This window comes from Centrocercus urophasianus, unplaced genomic scaffold, assembly GCF_019232065.1.
Source record: "Centrocercus urophasianus isolate 14NV4802_14NV808 unplaced genomic scaffold, USGS_Curo_1.0 seq_20, whole genome shotgun sequence".
In the NCBI taxonomy this organism is placed as follows: Eukaryota; Metazoa; Chordata; class Aves; order Galliformes; family Phasianidae; genus Centrocercus; species Centrocercus urophasianus.
The window spans coordinates 7,082,394-7,097,804 of NW_024884756.1; the positions used below are offsets into that span (position 1 = coordinate 7,082,394).

The window sequence follows — 15,411 nt, forward strand, 5'->3', positions numbered from 1 at the left end:
ATGGCTTGCAGCTCCACCACCTAGTGAGCAAAGCAGCATACAAACAAGTGGAGCAGCACTCATCTTCAATCATCCTACCTTTGGCTGCTGAGCACTCATTTCCACACAGCCTTGGAAAACTCCGTTTTTTCCAAAGCGAACATCTAAATCATGAAAAGCACTGACACCATCAGATGAAAAATCAAGGGCTCTTTTCAGCCAAGATGTTATTAATCCACAAAATATGTTAAACAATACCATTAGAATTCTTGTGTCATACCTGCAGGGGTACTCCTGCAACAGAGTACTACAGAGTATTGTAACACTTCCAAGTTTCTCAGTGGCAGTGAAGATGAGCAATCCTTGAAATGGAAGTTAGTATCTCAACTTGAGCACTGACATTTTGCAGCTCCTACTACCAAGTGACAAGTCACTTAGCCTACCACTACCAAGGCTGATACTTGCAAAGCCTGTAGTTTTAATCCCCTACGTTCTGATTTCCACATAGGAGTAACTAAGAATTCTAATACTAAATAACTAATAATTCTAATTTTCCCAGTGGAATAACATAACTGAGGACAAAGAAAGATATCTTTCTAGACAACTCTGCCGGGTGAAATGGAATTGGTTCAGGAAAATCCTATTAAACAAGTGCAGCATGGCTGACTACAAGCAATCATACACCTTACGTGGCAAGCACAAATCCTGCACAAAATACCCAGCTGAAGTATTTTTCCAAGATTAAAAGCAAAACTTGCTGTTTCCTTCCTCCTCAGTGCTATTTGTTGGTATTTCCATCCCATCCCTATGGAAAACCTTCATCTACGGGAAGAGCAGTAGATGTAGCACACGGAGATGAACACAAACTGAATCATACAGGACAAATATTCTTTAATGCAAATTTATTCATTAGCTTTAACGAGATTAATACATAAATCAATACTATGTCCAGCATAAGGTTGTATAACAAAATAGGCTATTTTGGAAATATTGATTTTTAGTGTGTACATTTTAAGGGCAGTTTTCATCCAAATTGGACAAATTTAAAAAAAATAAATACAAGGCCAAAAATGCTTACTTAATGAAAGTCTTGCTAAGTAAGACTTCAGGCTCCACATTGCTTCAAAGCACTAATCAGTACAGGTGTCTGTGTACATTTTTAAGACATACAGATTGTTGTGCCCAAGCAGCATTCGTTTCTTCAACATCTCATTCCCGATTTGGTCCAAAGCATACTACATTTCCAATTTGGACCTCATTACTCACAAAACCTAGCATCCATACTTCTATTCTGTCTTTTAAGATTGTCTTGCCTTCCAGTCATATACCTGCACATACAAATCCTAGGAACAGTATGTATACAAAATATGAAGGACCAGCCCCCTCCCAATACTACTTCTTTGGTTTGAGATCCAGGCTACAATACCCGGTGGGACTACTTGTGAAGCAAACCACTGTTCTACTGAAATAAGGCCACAGCGATCTTAAAAACGAAAACACCACTTAGACAAGAGGTAAGAAGCCCCCAGGTCAATTTCCCTGTGTACTCCTGTGGGGCAGCCCCAAGAAACCGCATTTCCACCTTTGTTTCCCTGCAGGACAGCTAGTCCATGCATATGCTGGCATTTACATTTTCCTCCAAGTACAGTACAGAGACACCCAGGCTACCTTCGTTTACTTCAAGCAATATTAAAAATTGATCCAAATTTGTATTATATAAACAGGACAACAAATTTGGAAAATCAGACATTTTCTACTAGGAAATTCCTTACTGGTTCAACCCTACTCTTCTACCACACACTGTAAAGTTAATTCTTTGGGCATCTGTATTCTATAAATCTAGATAAGCTTGTTTTATTTTACTCCTGACTCAAGCTCTGCTGACAGCAAAGTTCCCTTTTACCTCAAGAATTTACATACAGGATTGAGTCACAAATTTTAAAGCTCTTCTAATTTACACATTTTACCTTTATTACATTAGAAGAAAATCCAAAAGCTTGGTCAAAATATAAACAATTATAAACTAGTGAAAATATCCCTGAGAACATTTCAGTGACATATCAGTAACGATTGGTTTTGGTCCATTAGAAGAGAAAATTCACTACTTTACAGTTCTAGAACTCCGAGGGCTACAAGTGGGTTTTATATTGGATTCCCATTCATTCATTTTCATTCCCCTTGCAGAACACCGTGAGACAAAAGCCACTGGAGGTTCTTTCACATTCAATTTAGGCAATTGTTACAAGTTTTGAGATGGCCCAGATATAGCGCGACGTAACGCCTGGAGCGGTAACGGAGTTTGCAGTCTTACATCCCAGGGTTGAGGTTTGGCAACACAGGTGACTGTGTTAAGGACGGTACCTAAAATAAAAACCTTAAAAGTGATGCCACCTAGAAGATGCGTCAGCAACACGTGAAAAATATCCTTCATGGTTTTGCATGTTTCTTGTAACTTGGCAAAGGAACATTTCCCAAAGATACACATTTAGAGTCATACTGTCCTACCATAGGAAAACTCAGAACACTAGAAGGTTCAACTGTACTGAAAAAGTGCTTAGAATTGTTTTCACAAAAGTGCACAACTGGCTAGTGACTCTAAAAGCACTGTGTAAGCACACATGTAGGGTCAACTAACACCAGAACTTCTAAATCAGAGGGATGAATCATTCTCTGTTTCTCTTATGCTGCTTTAGAGGGCCACACAATCCAACATCTCACCAGTTTGTTCAAAACAAGTCAAAGCTCACATAAATGTAAAACAGATAAATGCAAGCAATCCATCTCTTCTGCCTGGAATACACATTATTTTCCAATACCTAACACTTGAATAGGGTTTCTGAATACAATAGCTTTTGAAATAAACTAAAGCTGCTTGTACTCTGAGGCGAAGGCCAAATTAGCCCAGACTTCAGCTTTTCTGTACCAGTACTCCTGACCTTAGTACTCTCTGCTACATCAAACCTGAGCAGATCTGTCATCCGCAACAAGAAGGAAAAAAAAAAAAAGCCATGCTTTATAATGTTACAGTATATTAGTAGCTTCTGCTAAAATGAGGTTATGTTCTACTTTATGAAGTGCAACACTGTAATACAATATCTTGTACCTATAGTTACTCTAACTTTGAGGAAACATGCAAAAAAAAAAAAAACCAAACAAACCTACACAGGTGTTTCTGTAGAGTTAAGCCACGAGAAATACACTACTAGACATCTCTTCTGGGAAAGCATCAGAACAAATGGATCTGTTCAGGAAACCAAGAAGGACATTTTAAGCCTTTTGAGAAGGCAGAGGGGCATATATGGAACGGGAGATGCTTACAGAAAGGGGAAGAACAGAACACAGACATGGTACATCAAGGTTTTCTAAGTAAAGCAACTAAAAAGTCTTTTTTGCTCAATGAGCGTGGAATTCATGGAAAAGTACCTATGTTTAACTGCTAATTGGTATCACGAGGGGCAAGGCAGAAGAACAGACTCAGCGTTATCTCACAATCAAATAGTGCCTATGACATCCAGCTTTCCTTTGAAACACCAGATGTCAAGATGCAATGGAGTTTTCCCTGGCCAAAAATGAAGACACTTGCGTAGGCTCCTTTTAGACCAACGAGTTCTCCTGGGAAGGCTTCCTCGCATGTTTAAGTTACGCATTCAACTCTACAGAAACACCTTAGGCATGGTCAGAAAAGGCAATGTGTGCTTAACCATGATATTAATGTGGGAAGTTAGTATGAGAAGTGGATCCTTTCAGACAGTAGAGGTATTACCAGGCAGTGAACTATCAGAAACTGCTTTGGGATCAGGAGTGCAACAAGCAAGAAGTTGTTTTCCCAAGCTTTTCTGAGCAAATCTGAAGTACATTATGTGGCCCATCGCAACAAAAGACACAGAAATAAGCACCAATAAACCAAAAGCTTCTGGATTGGGGGCCAAGATGACCATGATGAAGTGCAGCAGATCAAGAAGATAATTCATGGAGTTTTGGACACCGTTTATAATGCCTCTTTCAGATTCTGCCACATTTTCTTGGAGCAACTGTGTGACAGTCAAATCAAAGGACCAAAGGCCTATGGAAGAAAAACACAGTTATCCATCTAGCAGAGCTTCTCAAGGCAAGCTTTCATTAATGATACAACCTAATTCATGCTTAGGAACAATCACTACTGCTAAAAATACACAAGTCAGGTCAGACTAACCTCCCTTTGGAGTAGAATGGATTTCACAGTGGCACGGCTATGAGCCATTTATTTTCCTTCAGTAACGCCTCCTGAACTAGTACTAACAGCTCGACACATCAACCTCCCTGTCACATCTTGCTTCATCACATCTATCAACAACGCTTTGCTCAGCAGTAATAGCTATTTTACAGGAAGTTTACCTTGCAAAACAATTCCTACACGTGACTCAAGTATTTTCCTCCTGCAAAACTAACCAAAAGCCACAGAAATTCTTACAGGGTTCCACAATACTAATACTAGATTACTTGTCAATTAATTTAATTTTTTTAAAAATAATGTTTTTTTGTTTTTGTTTTTGTTTTTTAAAGCTATCATTCAAATCACAGCTTCCTCTTCTGAACTCTTTTGTTGGTCAAAGTTTAAAGATTAGACCATTTATTCAGTGGACTAATTTGGTAAACCGTGAAAATTGAAGGTATTGGTTGCACAGATGTTTGGATCCGTTTCCTATCAACAAATAATTTCAATTGATTGGGAAGAAAAGATGATCTTTTAGAAGGTGAGTTTTCAAAAATAAAAAGTCACCTCCAAGTGTGACATTTTTTCACATCAGAGCAGAATGATGCACAAGAAGGTAGACCTACATCCTCTGCACCAACAACGCTAACAGAAGATAGTTTCATTTGCATGTTAAACATAATGAATTTGTCTTAGATTTGCAATGCAGAACTTCCACTGTAGCCTACAGTTCTAAACTCAGACTTGCATTCTGTTGACAGTTTTTGTAGGTTCCAAATTAAAAGCATTCAGTATGTCAGATGTCAACAGCGACGTAATACTCACCAACTCTAGCAGCAATTACTCCTGCAAATAGGAGACTAACAGAGATTAAAGGCACGGGCTCAGGACTCATCTCTGGGTCAGTGTTAGCAGGAGTAGCAGACCCGTTTAACAAGCTGGGCATTCCAGTTGCAGAAGCCACTTCAGGCTCACCTCCTGGAGATGCAATAGTAGGTAACGGCTCACTTTCAAACAGCCTGGCACTGATGTCAGCAAATGGGGAAACAGTCAAATCCAGGGGACTTCCAGGCATGAATACAGAGACGACACATAAAACCAGACAGGAAAACTGGGCAATTCCAGAAATAAGGCCTGTACGGATCAGGCCACATTTGCGACGAAGCCAAGTGAAAGCCACTGTTCCCATGATTCCAGTGATTGCTGAGGCACCCATCAGGAGGCTTAGCACTGAACCACTCAAACCCTGAGTGTATGCATAGCCTGTAGTAATGCAATCAAAGCCCAGAACAGTCATATACAGAAATGCAAGACCCATGCCTGCAAGAAACACAGGCTGGTTGTAGTATGCAACCCATCCATCACGAAATGTGATGAAAGGTTCAGCAATTCGGGCAGCACAGCTGACTTCCTTTTCCTGTTGGGGCTCAAAGCCAGTTACATCTTTCTCAGCAATTAACTGCACTCCTTCAGCAGGTTTCATGTCATTCTCTGCAAACAGAAATGGAACCGTTAGATACATTCCTGCCCAAAACTGCAGAGTATGAACTGCAAGACAAGCGTTTGCAGTAAGTTCACCGTTTCAGAGGTGCATCAGTTAGATTTGGTAATCAGTGTTCCCCCATTAGATAAGGGTCTTAAACCTGACCCATATAATATGATGAAGCCAAGTTTATTCATCAGTTTACATTTCTGCTTCTTCAGTGCAACACTGCTAAGAACGAAGCACATTGAAGAATGCTTCAACTAACAAACTTGCTACTGAATGCTGTTTCCGTAAGGAATGGATTCACTTCATACATTTGAGTTAGCATTAGATGGTATTTTAATACAGTTCTGTAAACTTAAATGCACTAACCAGATAAAGCAGGAAATACTTAAACATCAGTGAATATCACGTTAAGGTAGCATAGCACTGAATGGCACAGCGAGAGAGTGTGGATTTGAACAGTTACACTTTCGATACCTTTCTTTACATTCAGTTGTTTCAGCTCTGATTCTTCAACTTTTGAACACTTGAGAGCCAGAGTGGGAGTTTTCTGATAAACTTTCCATAGCAGCAGGTATTCCACGCACATCGACATCAGGTTCCAGCCAGAAATGAATCCACAGCCAATCATTGGGGAGCCAAATGTCATTATCTGACCAACTGCCATCGGGGCCAAGATATTGGTCAGCTGATCAATTCTTCGTATTGTGGCATTCATATCTGTCAGAACGATTGTATGAGTTGCTGAACATTTATCACAAAATATTCACTGACATATTTGAGAATTACACATACACATACATCCAGCTAAAAAGCCTTGACTTGGTTTCAGTTGATTTCAGTGAGAATAGAAATTTGCTAGAGACTCCTTTCAAGTGTTCCAGCATCTGAATTAACACTGAGACCAATCGAGGTGTTCCTGAGCCAGACCTCTCCGCTTTCAGTTTTGCCCAAGTCCATGTTCAGGATTCTGGGTTTAGAGCGGAAGCATTTTCTTGCAGCTAAATGAGCGTTTCACAAGACCACCAGCTAGCCTTACATTCAAGTGACACTATGAAATCCTGAGTCTCTATAGCATGCAAACACAATATACGCATCTCCAGAAACCACACACTGTAGAATTCATCCCTGAAAAAATAATTTGAGAAACTAGTCTCCCTCCATTTATTTCCAATAACTGGTGACTGCAGCACCCAACATGATAGCAGCAGACCTTTGAAATGGCTTTCAATTTTCTTATCGAGTTACATTGCTAGATGGCAGCTGTACACTTATTAAGAACTTACTGAGCAAAGTCCTCCCTCCCTTCTGTTCCACATTTGGGTGTCTGTGATCAAAACAAGTAGCGTGTTCTTAGCATGAATACATCTTACATTTGGCTGGGAAGGACGAGATATTTGCCCACAGATCAGCTTCAGCCATCACACCCTCTAAGTTGCTTCAGACTTCCAGTGAATGGTGCCACTGCTCTGCCCTTAAGAGCTGCTAAGGCTCTATGTTTTCTTGCACACTAGGGCTTTGGGCTGCTTAGAAGTACATAAACTGATTTTAGAGTCCTACTATGAAAATAAAGCTTACGAAGGGAAGATAAAATTAACAATACAAAGCTGCTTTACTAAATCTGTCAAGAATTGTTCCTTGTCATTCAAATAAACCGCTAGGTTATTCAACATTGAATTCTAAGTCCATTCAATACTAACAATTTCACTGATATTTAAGTAAGATGAACAAGTTAGAGTCTTGCAAACTATTTGACTTCAAAAGCTCCAATAACAAAGCTTTCTTTTATTTGGATAAAGTTAGTACTTCCAAACTCAGGAGAGCTACAAAGTAACCTGATGAATGGTGAATGAAAAAAATAATGAGGAAGAAGAAGAAGGGGCAGCCAAGGGGCAATTAATGCTTGCCTCTTTTACTGAATTTTTTAACTAGGACTGTTGTTTGAGGAAACCTAACAGTGCAGAGTTGAACAACAACACCTTCAGCAAAGTCAACACTGGCACTTATTTATTTCAACAAAATGTAATTTGAAGATCCCTTATGATTCGAGATAAAACAACCCTATCCAGCCTGAGAGAAACTTGCTTTTAAACAGATTTGGTGAACCAAGGTGCTTAGTTTTTGCTTTCTTATATTGTTTTTTAAATTGAGTTGCAAGAGAATTTCCAGTAACATCCTGCCTGAATTTTCAGTACAGAACGTAGTGGTCATGAAACTGTCTGAAGCTGTGAAGTAACAGAGAGGCAGGAGTGCCTCCCATGCAGCAGTTCTCTGCAGGCGTGGCCTGTACCTTATCTCATGTGCAGGCGTACAGGGTTTGGAGACATCATTTGCTGAATAAGAATTAACACAGGAAGAAAGGTTAATGAGAACCAATGGAACTTCAAAGCTCCTAAGGACAGATCAGATTTTTCCGTCTGTGATTCACACACATACAGGAGGTTAACAGTACTGCTGCTCTGCAAAATGCATGAACTAGGAAGGCACTGCAAGATCAATATAAGACTTCAGTGGAGAACCTGTCTCCCCTTCATTTCAAAGTATACACTTTATGCACCTAAGGGCTGATCTCTCCTGGATGCTTTGGTAAGGTAAAATTCCTTTCTTAGAGATATAACAGAGATTTATTCTTTATGAGGAATTTAGGCAGCTTGCGACAAAATTAAAATCCAGAAGCTGAAATGCTGCCAAGCTTAGAGGCGTCCAAGCTCCAGAAGCATCTCAGACTCGGAACTTTCAGTTCCCTTGTTACCTCAAGGAGCTATAAATGCCTTAGCAGGTCAAGCTGCTCCATGCCTCGCTGGCACTTCAGTATCAGTTCCTCTCTCTGGGAAGGCTTTTGCCTCTGAATTGGGAAAATTCAGAGCGCACCCAAGTTCACCACAAAAGGCTTATGTTATTTATCAGAGCAGCAGCACAGCATAATGAACATCAAACTGCAGCAGAATTTGCAGAGGAACTCTTCTGCTCCCCTAATACTGCCATACTACTGTGCAAGAAAGGGGGGAAAAAAGGAAAAATATTTACAATGCCAAAAAAAGATGAAGTCCAGACTCCCAGTATGAGATATCAAAGGAATACTGAGTATTCAGATACAACTGAAGAAGTCTTCTTAGGGTGTTCAACACTGAGTGCTAGAGAAACATGAGTTTTCAGATGGAGCTGTATGCACAGTAACTCTTATCTGCAGCTTCCTGATCTGTGTATTTGACTGTTCTGGACTTCATTCCTATATCTCTCTCTTTGATCCCTATGTAAGGAGCCCAGTTACACAACACAGTTTATTCCAGGGACCTAAAAATAAAGTATTGCAACACTTGGCTTTCAGTTCTGAAAGTTAAATAGCTTTCCTATTAAACACTGGATATTTGACTTAAGAGTGCGGTGCATGTTTATTTAGTCAACAACAAGAAAGATTTCCTCTGACAAAGCTGCAGTTGGACTAAAACAAGGACAAAAGAAGTTGAGGGCTTCCTAACTGTTGTAATCACAACAGCAACTTCTGCTCTCCGTAAAAATAGTTCAGAGCAGGGGGTGAAATAAAGGCTGCCCTTTTTTCACTTGCTGTTTTCTCATAGTAACTGGAACTCAAAGATGCTCTATCCTCCATAAAATTCTAGTCTGAAGTCAATCTTGGAAAGTAAGACAATTTAAAGTATTAGAAAGGCAATGCATTTCACCTGCCAGTTTGCTTCTGTCTTCCCCTGCAACCACAACAATCCAGTCCCTCTGAATTGTGATCGCTGTGGCAGTGCTGGCCAAATTAGCAATATTTGCTATCGTGATAACCAGGATATAGCACATCGTCTAGAGAAATGGGGGGGAAAAGTCAGAAGGTGAGAAAAGTGATAAAGGGATCTTCACTCCTAGCTTGTCAAACCAGAAAAGGCTTTTACATTTGAATCATATATTCCACTCTTACTGTTCTACTGTTAGGCTTCAGACATGATCAAGCCTGCATTATATTCTAAAAGAAAACAGTCAGTTGTTTCCTTAACTAGCTGCAAATTTTACTTGTCACTTACAGCTCTCAGGAACAAAACAGACAGAGTAGAAAAATAAAAAGTCAGTCTTCCCATACTCCAATAAAGTTCTTCATACATTATTTCCTTATTAACAAATTTGAGCACTCACAAGAAGCCATCCATGGTATAAGGTCAGAAGCTGTGTCTTAAATAAGAAGATAATCATCAGGATAATACCACACAGGATGACAGATGCATTCTGAACAACCAAGGATGTCTGGGCCACTGTTTTAAATCAAAACAGAGAATAACAATCATTAACATTAAAAAAATTAAACTTAGAGAACTTCTAAGAAACATTTAAAGATTCTTTAGGCATTTCTAGCTTCCTATTCTGCTCACTCAAATATGAGATACAAATGTATTACATTCTTGATTTTGAATTTTCAATTGTTTTAGAAAATCAGCTTATGCCTGATGCAACTTCACAGCTAAAGCAGTATCCAATTAAGCCTTCCCAGCCAAAAAGAAAACAAAGCAAGAAACAACTATTTAGGTGCTGACACTATTTTAAGAGGATAAAAGGCTTAACTTAAGCTTCTATAGTTTACCTTCAGTGTAGCATGGAAGTGATTCTATCGTGTAAACCCTTGGCAAGTGCCAGCACGTACGAAGAACTTGCCATTACACTCTAGTCTAGTTTAAAAACATACTTACACCTAAGTGAAAACATTGTGCATTTGCATTAAGTGGAAGATGTTTTTATCTAGATAGAAGGCACATAACACATGCCATGCTAGTACTAGACTGTAAAGCTGTAGTGTTTACTTTAACCCATGGCTTCTATCCCCTATATTTCTGTAACTGTACATATTGTACAAGCTTCCCTAAATAGCAAATACCACAATCAAAACCACCCACCTCCTGTCTCTGAAACTTTTTATGGATTATTACCACTCTCAATCACTATCCCCAATAAGCTGAGCAAGCCCAGTTCTCATACTTAACTTCAGAAGTTAACTCTAACAGCTTTGCCTTTTGACACTAATTGAGCCTGTCCTTAAGTCAATAGCCTTCTTTGGACATCTAACCTTTGAGCCTCGAGTTCTTGTCCACCCAGTCTCCAATAATGGCTCCCAGGAGAAGAACTGATCCCGCCACAACCAGTCCATAGACTGCAGTCAGGAGCAAGCTGTTTCCATACAGTTCAACCAGGAACACAGACACAGCAAAATGCCACATACGATCTCCCTTTAAGAGTAACAGAAAGTATACACACACAGCATGAATATTCGTACTTGTCAAGCACACTAGTTGAATATTTTTATTAATGCCCTGAAAAACACCCGTACAAAAAGTATCCGGTACCTTACTCACACAGGGATGGGCTTTTTTGATAAATGCATCCTGTTATCATCGATTTTATCCCAGCATCAGTAAGATCATCTGTCCTAATCACATGCAGCACAAGCTCAAGCTCAAATTTCTATATATTTGGAATTCTTGATAATACACAACTATGTCTGCTACCAGCCACACCTAACTAGGCACAAAACTTGCACAAAGCCTCCAGCAGAGCTCACAACACCAACAGATTCAATGATTATCAACACAATACTTGATAATATATGATAATACTTGATAATACTTGATAATACTCATTCAATGCTTTCTTAAACAACAACAGAAAGTCAAGTCAAAGCAGGTCACAAATTAAGGGTTCAGTGTTGTCCTCAACGTCCCTAAAAGTTAACTTCAGTTTTTCCAGCCATGGCCAACACTGCCGCATTACTAAGAAATCAAATACCAGAGCTTGTTTGGCCTACTGCAGTACTTTTGCTTATCTAAAAGAAGCAATGCTATGCGAAATAGCAAATAATATAAATTTGTAAGAACCTCGAGTAGTGTCATAGAATCATTTAGGTCAGAGAAGACCTCTAAGATCATCGAGTCCAATTGTCCACCCACCACCAATATTTCCCCACCAAACCACGTCCCTTCGTATAACATCTAAATGTTTCTTAAACACCTGCAGAGACAGTGACTCCATTACCTCCCCAGACAGCCTATTCCAGTGCCTGACCTCTCTTCTAAAGAAGCAGTTTTTCCTAAAACCCAACCCAAACCTCCCTTCCACAACCTGAGACTATTCCCTGCCGTCTTATCGCTGCTACCTGGGAGCAGAGGCCAATCCCCACCTCACCATAACTTCCCTCCAGGTTGCTGCAGATCGCAATAAGGTCTCCCCTGAGCCTCCTCTTTCCAGACTAAAAAGCTAAAAGGTTATTCTAAAGGGTTGGCGAAGAAGATGCAATAGAAAACTGCCTACAAAGCAGAAGTCTGACACATCTAACTATCAAGTAATGCAGCAATAAGGAGGTATAAGATATGTGCTATTTGAAGGGTCAAAATAATTGCAGATAGTTTGATTAAAGTCTTCAGTGTAGCACAGAGACATGCAAATACTTTGGCTTGTAATGTTAATGAAGTGATCTGAAACAGGCTTCTTCAAACTGTGTAAACACATTTCTTTAGCCATAGGCAGAAAAAGAACTGTACCCCAATTACACGAGAACCAAATTTCATGCAGTTTTGATTAGCATGATTACCTCTTCCTTAAGCTGGAAGAAAGAGTCAAAATAACACGTTTACATTCAAATTTCATAATAGAAGTTGCTGTTTTTTTCTCTTTACTCAGAAATGTTCCTGTTGATGAATTTTGAAGAGAAAGTAACTTAACAAGCACTGAAGTGCATGAAAGGTAGCAGCTACGGCCATTGCTCTCAGAAGGAGAAACCCAATTTCATGCCATATTCGTAGGAAGATTGCCTTGATCCCAGTGACACCATGGTTCTGCACCACAACTCATTTACAGTCTATGAACTCTCTTCATCCCTAACCAACACTTACCCAGAACAATGTGGCCAGGCCAGCCACAGTGCAAACTTCTGATATCCCTACTATCCCTACTTGGGAACACAAGTTTTCTTCAGGAACTAAAAGGCTTAAAGAGCAAGCAAGATAAGTCAGCATTGCGGAAGAATAGTATTAGCAAGTTACAGCGATTTTAAGCTGGGCTGCAATTGCAAGCTAAAACTTAATTTCAACAGTAAGTACTGCCTTCAGAAACTATTAAAACCTTAAATAAATCCTACTTCCCATAATGTGAATATTTCAACTCTAATATAACTATGGCTGTTCAGCTTCACCAGCCTCTCAAAGACATGTCTTGCTCTTCTGTTGTTAGAATTCTGTTATCCAGCCAGACGGAATGTCTGCAACACTCCCAGACCTGAAGACAAGCAGCAGCAGGCGGCTGCCTGCTGACAAGGCTCTTGAGGCCAGTAGAGCCATGGACTGTGCTGAGGAGTCACCACAAAACTCTTGACAAGCACGAGGCCCAGCATCACCCAGCAGAGACAGTTTGATTCTGCTCCTTTAGTCCTGAGCAACAGACAGGAATGAGTTAAGTACCTAAAGGCAGCAGCAGGAGGTCTCAGACACCAGTTCAGCAAAGCCAAGCACACATTCAAACGTTTCACTTAGAAGAGCCAAAAAGATATGCAATGGTTTGCTCAAATTTGAAGAGGTGACATTTAATCATTTACAACTTCTCTGTATTTGGGAATGGCTTATTAACAAGGAAACCAAATAAGCTCTCTCAATCACAGCAAAACAACATTTCCACTTGGGGACATGGTTTAGAACAAAGATACACAGTAGTTTAACTTCTGAAGAGAAAGGTGCTTACTTGCTCTACCCATTAACACTATTACACTAAAGTTTAGAAGATACAGAAGGTGCAGTCCTGCAACAGTGCTGCCAAAACAAGCCATGTTTTTTTTGTTTAGGCATATTTGGGTCTCTCTCTCTCTTTTTTTTTTTTTTTTTTTTTGTGGTTGTTGTGTTTAAGTAAAGGTTTTCAGCACAAAGGAAAATACACAGGAATGAGGAATATACTGTTAACACTGCTAACCAGCTGAACAGCCACCCTGCTGCCCACATCTGTCAGGACACATACCACTGCTTCCCAGCTCCCCTCTGTCACATCTCTTGCACACTGGGAGTAGCCTCACTGCCCAGCTCAAGCAGGCTCCCAGCAGGCTTCCAGCACTTCCAGCTAAGCAACTTGCTGGTATTACCAACAAGCTGATGCAGATAACAGCCCTGGACTCTACAGAAGAGCAAACCAATCAAACACCTTCACATCGCTTCTTCAATAGCATTAATAATTGCTAAGATACTGTCCTTATTTTAAAAAGCATCCAATTCTGCTCCAAGCAGAAAAATCCTCCCATTAACAGAAGTACCATCATGATCTGTTGAGCTAGTGGAAGCATGGAGCTGCCAACGGGGCACACAGTAGTACAGCTATGCAGCAGAGAGCACATCACCATCCTGCCCTCAGCCAGGGCTAGAAAGAGAGCAGGAAATGATAGGGGAAATCGCCCACTTCTTGAATCAATCCAACTGAAGCAGACTTAGGATTATACTACAAGGTTATGTGGATTCTTGATTTTATTATATAGAATCAGATTCTCTATTTTTTATTTGTGGTTTAAGATTATTGAACTGTAACCTCAAGTTAGTAAGAACTGGCACAGTAAGCTGCTGTAGTACACAAAGAAAGCATTTCAGCAGGTGAGTGTTTTGACAGAGCAAACTGGCACTCCACAGGTTTGCTACTTAAACAAAGTGTTTCCTATCAATAGGTGCAGGCAGTAGGAGCCCTCTGAGCCCAAGTGCAGTGGGCTGCCATTCGCATCCAACACTGGACCATACCTCATGCCTCAGACTCTGAACTTACACCACAAGGAACCTGGCTGGTTCTGCAGTTATTTAAAGCATAAAAGAAAGAATTCTGCAGATACCGCTTCGGGCCCTCATAAAACTGTGAGTACTGCTCTTCCGCGCTACTAGAAGCAGAGCGTACAGCTACATATCTTATAAGGACTACAAAAGCTTGCGACGACAAAGTGCAGTAGCAAATCCTCTGTCTCGGAGGCGTAGCGCTGTTCCGCGACCCTTTCTCGCTAAGTGCCGAAAACGCGCAGGTAAGTCAGAGCCGGATCAGCAGCACCCCACCTCCGGCAGGCCGGCGTCCCACTTACCCAAGTGGACAGCGCATGTCCAAGGTAAAGCAGAAATTTGGCAGACGTGAAATAGCCAACCAAGGCTCCTAAACGAGAAAGAGACAGAGGCTGAGGCCGGCCGGCAGCGGCTCCCCGCCCTCGCCGCTCGGGACCCGCCGCTCCTCGCCCGCCCTCAGCCCCTCCGCGCCCGGCAGCCGAGCGGGGCCGCCGCCGCGCACTGACCGCAGCGCCGCTGCTCGCCTGCCGGCCCGGCTTCCCTCGCCATGCCGGCCCGCTCCGCCGGGGCGCGACGCCGGGAGGAAAAAAGGGGGGACGCGCGGCTTCTCTCCGTGTTGCCTTTCCCGACTTAGCTAGCACTGTAGCTGAAGTCGGAAAGCGCTAGCCTTATGCGCCGCCGCCGGCGGGACCCTGCGGCGCGGAGAAGCCCAGCGCCGGCCCGGGTGGCTCGACGCGGCTCTGCCGGAAGCGCAAAGGCTGGGGGCTCGGGGCCGCGCTGCGCTTTGTAGGCGGCGGCAGCGAGCACCGCCCCGTTCCGCACCGCCCCGCTCCGCACAGCACCGCCCCGGGGCGGCCCCGCTCACTGCTCCGCGGCGGGCCGGGCAGCCGCAGCAGCCGTGGCTCGCGGCGTTGTCGCTTGGTTCCCTCCTTCTTTGTCCCCTTTTCCTGACATCTTTCAAAACGGCAGATCATCAA

The 15,411-nt window shown here is 41.7% G+C and overlaps 1 protein-coding gene across 1 annotated transcript; it reads right to left on the reverse strand.

Moving 5' to 3' along the window:
* Positions 1–864: 864 nt before the first annotated feature.
* On the reverse strand, positions 865–15,172 carry SLC40A1 (solute carrier family 40 member 1). The gene is made up of 8 exons (XM_042822263.1): positions 14,941–15,172; positions 14,737–14,804; positions 10,717–10,876; positions 9,795–9,910; positions 9,341–9,467; positions 6,138–6,380; positions 4,997–5,662; positions 865–4,042 (listed from the first exon to the last, which is right to left on the reverse strand). The coding sequence occupies exons 1-8, from the start codon at positions 14,981–14,983 to the stop codon at positions 3,723–3,725; spliced, it is 1,743 nt and encodes a 580-aa protein (XP_042678197.1). The 5' UTR covers positions 14,984–15,172; the 3' UTR covers positions 865–3,722.
* Between the last annotated feature and the right edge of the window lie 239 nt (positions 15,173–15,411).